At 46.2% G+C, this 9,317-nt stretch overlaps 2 protein-coding genes across 2 annotated transcripts; one reads left to right on the top strand and one right to left on the bottom strand.

Annotated features, from left to right (window-relative positions):
* Positions 1 to 58: 58 nt before the first annotated feature.
* wipf3 (WAS/WASL interacting protein family member 3) lies at positions 59 to 5,147 on the top strand (the record flags this gene model as incomplete). The annotated part of the gene is made up of 7 exons (XM_084455508.1): positions 59 to 136; positions 1,346 to 1,484; positions 2,489 to 2,656; positions 2,850 to 3,593; positions 3,739 to 3,876; positions 4,504 to 4,605; positions 5,034 to 5,147. The coding sequence occupies 7 exons, from the start codon at positions 59 to 61 to the stop codon at positions 5,072 to 5,074; spliced, it is 1,410 nt and encodes a 469-aa protein (XP_084311634.1). The 3' UTR covers positions 5,075 to 5,147.
* A 953-nt stretch (positions 5,148 to 6,100) lies between these two features.
* On the bottom strand, positions 6,101 to 8,408 carry fkbp14 (FKBP prolyl isomerase 14; the record flags this gene model as incomplete). Its single annotated transcript, XM_084454882.1, has 4 exons — positions 6,101 to 6,388; positions 6,531 to 6,658; positions 7,751 to 7,902; positions 8,215 to 8,408. 4 exons carry the CDS (start codon positions 8,406 to 8,408, stop codon positions 6,230 to 6,232), a joined length of 633 nt encoding a protein of 210 aa, XP_084311008.1. The 3' UTR covers positions 6,101 to 6,229.
* Positions 8,409 to 9,317: the final 909 nt, after the last annotated feature.

The raw sequence follows: 9,317 nt of genomic DNA, 5'->3' as shown, positions 1-9,317 counted from the left end.
ACGCACAGTCAGTTGTGGGATGTTGTGTTCTGTTTTCTGCAGGTGTCCAAAGTTAGGCATGCCTGTCCCCCCTCCTCCACCACCCCCCGCACCCCCACCCCCACCCCCTCCACCACCCAGCGCCCCCCCTCCTCAGGTAAGTTAATCAATGAGCAAGTCATACACACACATACACACATACACACACACACACACACACACACACACACACACACACACAAACTGTATACAGTACCATTCTAAACATACTCTCTCCTTAATTTCCACCGACTGTCCACCACCTGCCAGTTATGTACATTATTAATTAGAGGCACAGTTACACACACACACACACACACACACATACACACACACACACAGACACACACACAGGCACAGAGGGTCAGACGACAGACACTCAGTATCAGGGTGGTGTCATATTTCGTAGGCACTCAGTCTTCTCATGTTATATTAGTTTCCTTTGCTGGCAGCCAGAGGAACACACTGCACATGAATGCTATTTAATCAGCCGTACATACATACATGCATACATACATACATACATACATACATACATACATGCATACATACATACATACATACATGCATACATACATACATACATACATACATACATACATACATACATACATACATGCATACATACATACATACATACATACATACATGCATACATACATACATACATACATACATACATACATACATACATACATACAATACATTGATTGATTGAAACCTTTATTTATACTCAGGTGAGCTCTGAGGTGAGGCCACCTCATTTGCAGAGCTGCTGAGTGTACAACAAAATAGAACAACAATAGAACAATACATACATACACACACACACACATACTGTACATACATACATTACATACATACATACACACACACATACTGTACATACATACATTACATACATACATACACACACACATACTGTACATACATACATACATACATACAATACATACATACATACATACATGTATCACATACATATATATGTATATATATATTTTTTTTTTCTTCATAATCACAAGTTTATATATCCATGCGTAGTCTGGCAGAAATATAACCATCAAGAAAAAATGACTTTTTATTATCAAAATTATTTTATTTTGAATACTATATTTTTTGAAGAAAAAAAAAACTGTGTTACACTGAATGACATATTAGACGTCATTGACCCATTGTATAAGTGTGTGTGTGTGTGTGTGTGTATGTGCGTGTGTGATACAGTTCTACCTCAGCCAGCATTTTACACAGTAACGCCTCCCCCAAACTCTCTCTCTCTCTTTCTCTCATCTTGCTCTCTCTCTCTCTCTCTCTCTCTCTCTCTCAGTTACGACCAGACCCTCCTAAAGTCCAGCCTAGTGCTGGAGGTGGAGCAGGCAGGAATGCCCTGTTAGCAGACATCCAGAAAGGATCCAGGCTCAAGAAAGTCACACAGATCAATGACCGCAGCGGCCCAGTCCTGGACAGTAAGAGCACCTTCCTCATCTAACATCATCTACCCTTGTCAACAAAAACACATTCACACACATATACTGTAAACACACACACACACAGGGAAGGTATCCTGGCGTGTGTTTGAGTTTCTAAGGGGGCGATCACACCTGGAAAAGATGCTAGAAACGCGAACGCTTCAAAGACGCTTGAACGCTTGAAACGCCTGGGCCAAATATGACGTGACGAAATGGCGCTTCTCGCGTCTGACGCTCAAAAGTTGAAAATAGTTCAACTTTTTTTTAAATTCAGCATCTACAAACGCGCGTCAAAACTGACGCGCCTGCAAGAAAAGACGCTTGAAAGACGCCTGTCGAAAAAGACGCCGGAACGCCAGTCAGACGCTCTGTATCATAGGAAATCAATGGTTTTCCTTACGTCTCGTTTCTAGCGTCTTTCCCAGGTGTGATCGCCCCCTAAATGATTCTTACATGGGGCTGCTGTCTGTGACTGTGAGTAATTCTTACACGAGAGAAAGACACACAGAGAGAGATGAAGACAGAGAGAGAAAAAAGAGAGAGAACATGCACATAGGCCACAGACAGAAAGGTTAGCGTCAGAGTGAAAGGAAGGTGAAGAGAGAGAGAGGGAGAAAGAGAGAGAAGACAGGGTGAAAAGTGAGCAGGAGGAGAGGTAGAGAAGAGGAGGGATTTTGTATGTGAGCGTATAGGACTGTAGATAAAGCTCATACCAAACGTATCACTCTCTGAGCTATTTGAATTCAAGGTTGGAAGATCTTGCTTCAGTCCACACACACATACACACACACACACACACACACACACACAAACACACACACACACACTCTCTCTCTCTGGGAAGGAATGCCCAGTAGCAGATAAGGACATAGACAAAAGGGGAAGCGATGTGGTGGAATGTGCATGACAATATGGAGTGCCCACTATACTCACCACAGAGTTAATACAGTGTTTCATTCAGTAATGTGTGTGTGTGTGTGTGTGTGTGTGTTGTTTCTCAGAGCCCAAGGGGAGTGGTGGAGATGTGTCGTCCAGCAGTAGTGGGGGTGCCCCCCAGGGGGGCTCAGGGGGACCGCCAGCCATGGGACCCTCTTTAGGGGGACTCTTTGCTGGGGGCTTCCCCACACTGAGACCCGCGGGACAGAGAGACACGGCGGGCAAGACCCCAGGTAGAAGAATATCCCCTTCCTTTCATGTCTGTCTACAGGATCTATCTCTCTGTCCGTCCGGCCATTCCTCTTGCGCTCCATCTCTCATTCCTCTTTCTTCCTCATTCCTCTCTCTCTCTCTCTCTTTATTTCTTTATATTTCCCTCTCCCTCTGGGTGTGTCTAAACAGTGTGTGTGTGTGTGTGTGTTCCAGTTTCTCGCTCTAGCTCGTCCAGCGGAATGAAGCCCCTGTGGAACCCGCCCGCATCACCAGACGGCAGCCACGCCCCGGAGCCCTCCTCGCCCTCCTACAGGCCGGCCGAGAAAGGAAGTCCCGCCCACCGGCCCTACCCCTCGGCGCCTCCCTCCCCCTCCCACAGCGGCAACAACAAGCCCCCTCCCTCCGCCGTCACCCCCCCCGCTCCGTCTGCGCCCCCGCCCCCGCCACCTCCTCCTCCTCCGCCGCTCGCCTTCCAGGACCGGCCCGCCAGCAAACCTCCCCCTCCGCTCCCCACCTGTCCTCCCCCTCCTCCCCCCTCCCAGGTCGCCAAGCCCACCTGGCTTCCCATCCAGCACGGCCACGCCCACCACCACCACCACCACCACCACCACCCGCCTCAGCCCTCCACCCCACCCCCTCCGCCTCCCCCCTCCTCCTCCTCCTCCCTCCCGGACCGCTCCTCCGGGCTCTTCTACCCCCCTCCGCCCTCGCCCACCCTCCTCCTCCTGCCCGAATCCCGGCTCCCCGCGCCGCGGGACAGCCCCCTGGGGCCGCCGCCCCCCCCTCCACCCCTCCCCGCCTCCTTCGCCCCCAGCTGCCCGTCCTCCCTGCCCCCTCCCCCGCCCAAGCTGCCCCCCGTCCCGTCCCCGGCCATGCGCCCGGGGGTGCCCCCTCTGCCCCCCTCCTACCCCTGCACCGCCCCCAGCCGACGGCCGCCAGCTGTGCCCAGGAGTGCAGGTACGGGGGGTCGGGGCGCGTAAAGAAACTCAGCGTTAGTTCAACTGTGAATACTCCTCTGTTACTGAGGACGTTCTGTCATCCCCGGAGGCGACATGTCATTGGATTAAATTCACACAGTCTCGTCGGTTGTCTTTCCGAACAGGTGCGGGGCGGTTGGCCCCTCCCCCGGCGCCCCCAGCTCGCTCCCCTTCCACCGAGCTGTCCAGCCGAATCCCCCCTCCCCCTCCGCCACCCCCCCTGCCCCCTTCCAGCCTGAGGAACGGACACCTGCACAGCCTGGGTGAGACAGACACAGATGATGCTGTGCCCAAAGCCAGCGTGCGAACGTCGTAGATATTGCGTCCGGTACACACATCTTCTACGGTTGCCATGGCGCTGAATTGCAGCCAGGCAGTTGAAATCCTCAGTGCCATAAACAGTAAATGCCATGTCTATGATGTCATAGTTGTATAGTAAAAACCAAATAGAGGAAGAGACCTTCTAAGAAACCAGTATGTCACAGTCTATTTCATAAACAAACAGCAGATCATTTATAATGTCATATAGAATGCACAGTAAGACAGAATTATGATACCATAGGGACAATACAGAGGAAGTGAAATCGTTATAAAATAGAATTACTGTCATAAGGGATAGTAAACATATCATGTCGTTTAGTCTCTTATGACAGAACACAGCAGACATCAGACAGTAACATTGGATTATGACAGTCGTACAGTAGCCTCAAAGGACATTCTTAGTGTTCAAGATGTGATTGATCAGATTCAGACAATTCTCACATCTAGAGTTGAAGAGAGAAGGTTAATGTTTGTCACAAGGAGACGGATAGGAGGGATAGTTGCAGTGGATTTCTGGTCTTTTCTTACTGTGCGATAATTCTGTGACCGTCTCACCCTCAACCTTCCAGACGACTTTGAGTCAAAGTTTCAGTTTCACCCGATAGAGGACTTCCCCCCACCTGATGAATTCAAGCCCTTCCCACGTATCTACCCCAGCAAAGAAAACAGAGGTAGCGAGACAGTGTGTGTGTGTGTGTTTATTTATATTACTACCAGGATCCTCCCTCTTAAGCACCTATTGCTTTAATATTTTGCTTCTCTTGCATGTTGCCATCAGCTCTAGATTATGCTCTTAGTCACTTGTTTAGAAAGGAGATGCACTTGAGTGAGTGAGTCCCGACGAGTAGTAGTGCACTGACTACCTACGTTAAATGCAGTTATTGTAAGTCACTTTTGGATAAAAGTGTCTGCTAAATGACTGTAATGTAATGTATTTAGTGTGTGTGTGTGTACATAAATATATACTATCTATCTATACATATACAATACATGCTAAATGTGTATGTACTGAAAGGGCAAGAGTGACTCCCAATTGTCTTTCTTCTTCAGCTCAGTCTTTCTGCCCCTCTCCTCCCTCCCTCCCTCCCTCCCCCCTCAGTCAACCCTAAACCCCCAGGGATCAGGACACACCTCCGATGAGATGCGGCCACACCCTGTCCTCCATCGCCCACCGTTGATCTAACAGCTCCATGTCGCCCACACACACCGAGAACGGCCGGCCCCAAGACCCCGCCCTCCTCTGTATCCTGTACATATGTTTTCACCGCATGTGGGGTGTGTTCATGTGTGTGTGTGGGGTCTGTTCATGTGTGTGTGTGGGGTGTGTTCATGTGTGTGTGGGGGGTCTGTTCATGTGTGTGTGTGCGTGAGCCGTACACACACACTGCTTTGGGTCAGTCACTGTAATCCGTGGGTGTGCGTCAGTATGTGTGCGTCCCCTCCTGGACAGTGTATATTTGTGTATGTGAGCGTTATACTGGGCGCCGCCCCACGACTGTGTGACCTCTAACCCTTTTCCAGTGTGGAATGTGAGTGAGAGGGGGGCGGTCCTGGTCTACAGAGACTTCTCTCTCTCCCTCTCTCTCTCTCTCTAACCCTCACACAAACACACAGATGATTCATGTACAGTACAATGTTTTCCAATTGGTGAATTGAAAGACAAATGCTTCGGATGTGAAGCAAGTGTTAAAGACCCCATTGGGCAAAAGCTTGGAATCTCAGCTTCAGCTGCAACAAGCAGACCCTTGTGCTGTTTACACAAACATGAAAATTGTTGGCACTGCTGCTTTGCACAGGAGTGTTTTCTGGACCTGTTCACTATCCATAATTGGATAGTGTGTGTACATACTCACGCCAGCCCCTCTGTATGACTGCATATTCAGCTCTCTTGAGTAAACAACACTATAAATAATGACAGAGAAGTGTACCTTGTAAAGAACAGACATTTTGAGGGCTACTTTTGAAAATTATTTATCTGTATTTTGTTTAATTCTGTTTTAAGTGTTTTTCTACTGTTTGTCTGTACATTGATAAAGTGAGAAATGTGCTACTCATTCATTTGTATCGTTTTATTTTCCCTGTCAGAAATGCATTACTTTATCATCACTAACACTGGAGGAGACAGTGCCACCTGCTGGTTCAAAATGATAATGTTTGTAATGTTCTTCCAGCCAATAAAAGACTGTACTGCTAAACACAGCACATCCATGAGCATTATTTTTAAATACCTAAGTAGACCAACATAGAAGAGGTATGGGGACAGGGCGAGAGACAGACAGGGTCAAAGGGCAGGGGTTAAAGTTCATCGTGTTTGTAGGTGAACTCTCTGGAGGAGATGAAGCCGTCTTCATTCTCATCCTCTTTGGCGAAGATGTCGTCCACCATGGCCTCGTGGTGGGTGTCATTAGGCGGATAGCCATGTCTCTCAAACTCCTTCCTGAGGTACTCCTTCACCTGGTGGATAAAACACTCATATTATCTTGTGTGAGTGTGTGTGTGTGTGTGTGTGTGTGTGTGTGTGTGTGTGTGTGTGTGTGTGTGAGAGAGAGAGATAAAGAGATAGTTCACACAGAGAGTTCCCTTCCTCCCTGCTCACCTCCGGTTTGGAGAGCTTCCAGTCGTCGTTGAGGTCCATCTCCTGGAAGGACTCATGTGACCGGGGCCCATTCCTGATCTCCATCACCTCGATGGTGAAGGTCAGCGTGCTCTCAGGGGGGATCTTACCTGACCACACAGGTCAAAGGTCAACTGAAGGTCAGGTCTATGGATACCTGGGCTATGTATGGGTGCTCCCATAGACAACTAGATTAGATTACTAGATTAGATCAGATTTATACAGTAGAGTATTTGCTAAATGACATCACCATGGATAGATGTGACCAAATGTGTGCAATTGAATTGAGTTTGTGGCACCTTTCGGAAAAGGTTTACAAGCAAAATATGGAATGCAAAGTGATTTAGGTTGTAAATGATTGTTTTGTGCCTGGTGATTAGTTCATGCGTGTTAAGTTTAGTTGCATGGTTGTTCGGTAACACTTCATTTGAAGGAGTGTGCATAAGATCATGACGCTACAGGTGTGTGCGTAGGACTGACATGACACTTTTTTGTGTTTGCAAGAGGCAAAATGTGCGAAACATGCCCACAACAGGGCTCGAGACTGTGCCCAAAATGGTCGCATATGCGACCATTATTTTTGAAAGTGTGCGAGTAAAAATTATATGCGGCCGCCTTCGAGTGCGAGTGCATGGTGATAAAGGCTGTTTTGGTGCACGCTTGTGCGTGTGTACAAATGCACAAACTAACATATTTCCACATCATAAGATTCCTTCATGTGCATGTCATGGTTATGGCAGTGTCATGACAATGTCATGTGAGTGTCATTCACACACCCCTTCAAATAAAGTGTTACCGGTTGTTCTTAGTAGTACATGGGTTAGAGTGTGCTTACCAGAGCTGAGCATAGCATAAAGGCCATGTTCTCATGCACCATGCTGAGAAAAAGGTCATAGTAGGTATTAGTTAGTGAGACCTTCATTCAGTGTTTCAATCATAGAGATTAAAACAGTAAAAACTACATCTATGATTTCAATCATAAAAAAGTTGATGGCTCGCTAGTACATTATGCCGAGATGCATATGTAACGCATAAGTTGTGTTACATATTCAGAACATATAAGAACAGACTGCCTCCTTATCCACATGCATGTACAGTATCGTGAGTTTGTGTGCGCATCGTGTCTGCATATGAGTGTAGGCTTGAGGTCTAGGGTGTGTGTGTGTGTGTGTGTGTGTGTGTGTTGTGTGTGTGTGGCCTACCTCTCCCCTCCTTGCCGTAAGCCAGGGCTGGAGGCACGACCAGCCGTCTCTTCTCTCCGGAGCACATCCCCTGCAGGCCTTTATCCCAGCCCCGGATCACCTCCCTGATACCCAGAGTAAACCACACCGGCTGCTTGTCCCCTTCGGTCCGACTGTGGACACACACACACACACACACACACACACACACACACACACACACACACACACACACACACACACACACACACACACACACACATTGACCAAGAGAAAAACATTGATATATTCACACACAGTTTTTAATTGATACAGTTACTGAGCAGCTTTGAAACATTTTTAACTTAAAAATAATAATAAAAGTAAGAAAGGTTGGTGGTGGCAAGCATGAGCAGTCTGTTGGTGGTGGTGGCGCATGCTCATTTAAGTTGTGTGCTCAAATATAATTATTAAAACTTGGAATAAAGTCTAGCTTGGTAACTCACCTGGAATGAAACAGTGTTCCATTTTGAAGATATCCGTCATGATGCACCAAAAGGATGTCCCCGTATTTAGACTTGCGGTGACAGAGAAAAGGTTTGCTCAAAACTTCGATCTTCACTTCGGCTTCTGGAAGTTTCCCTCCTGAGACAAAGACCAGGAGAGATGTGCAAAACCAACTCAGGAAAGTCAGCAACATCTTAAGATATCAGCTGAAACTACAGGCTACTTTGTTTTTGGGGGGTTACAGTTACAAAGGTACAGTTACGTGTACAGCCTATTCTGCAGGAACATGCGGGTGTTTCTACGTGGCAGTGACGTTCCATAATCCAAGTTGTTGCAGGAAGTATTCGTGTGATTGGTTGAAAATGTAAGGCTCCACCTTTATGGGAGGGGTTTATCTGTCGAAGGAGACCAAATAACTTCTTTTGGATTTTCAAACATAGGACGAGATCATTATTTACTTCATAGCTCAATTGTATTTCAATATAAATAAACAGACACACTTTCTTACATTTTGCAGAAGCAATCAAATGCATTTATACTGTACAGATGAAAAATGCATTTATACTGTACACATTTTAGCAGATTATATCATGCTGGTCTAACACTGACATATTGCACTAAACAGACATTGCTGCATTCTCAATTAATCATTGACAAGAATTAACAATTTCAATTAGTTAATATAAACATACATATATGATTCATAATGTACAGTACATCTGTGAAAGGCAGAACTATTGCACACAATCCAAAGCTGATGTAACCATTAACACCAACATGCAGTAGCGCTAGCATACACAATATTGCAGTCACTTCATAATCATAATGAATACATCACACATATCTATGTATACTTTCCTGATTTGCATAAATACCATCATCATCATCATCATCATCATCATCTTCTTCTTCTAAGTAAATCCATTATTTAAATACCCTATCTTCTTAGTAAACACATGATCATCTTAGTAAATACATTATCATCGTAGTAAATACATTATCATCTTAGTAAATACATTATTATTTTAGTAAATACATTATTTTAAGTCTTCTTTGCTCTGTCAGGGGGATAATCAATGAGATCCCACAGTGAGTGAACAGT

Source organism: Borostomias antarcticus (genome assembly GCF_949987555.1).
Source record: "Borostomias antarcticus genome assembly, chromosome: 21".
In the NCBI taxonomy this organism is placed as follows: Eukaryota; Metazoa; Chordata; class Actinopteri; order Stomiiformes; family Stomiidae; genus Borostomias; species Borostomias antarcticus.
The sequence above is the reverse complement of the archived record's forward strand: the minus strand, read 5'-3'. Positions and strand labels throughout refer to the sequence as shown.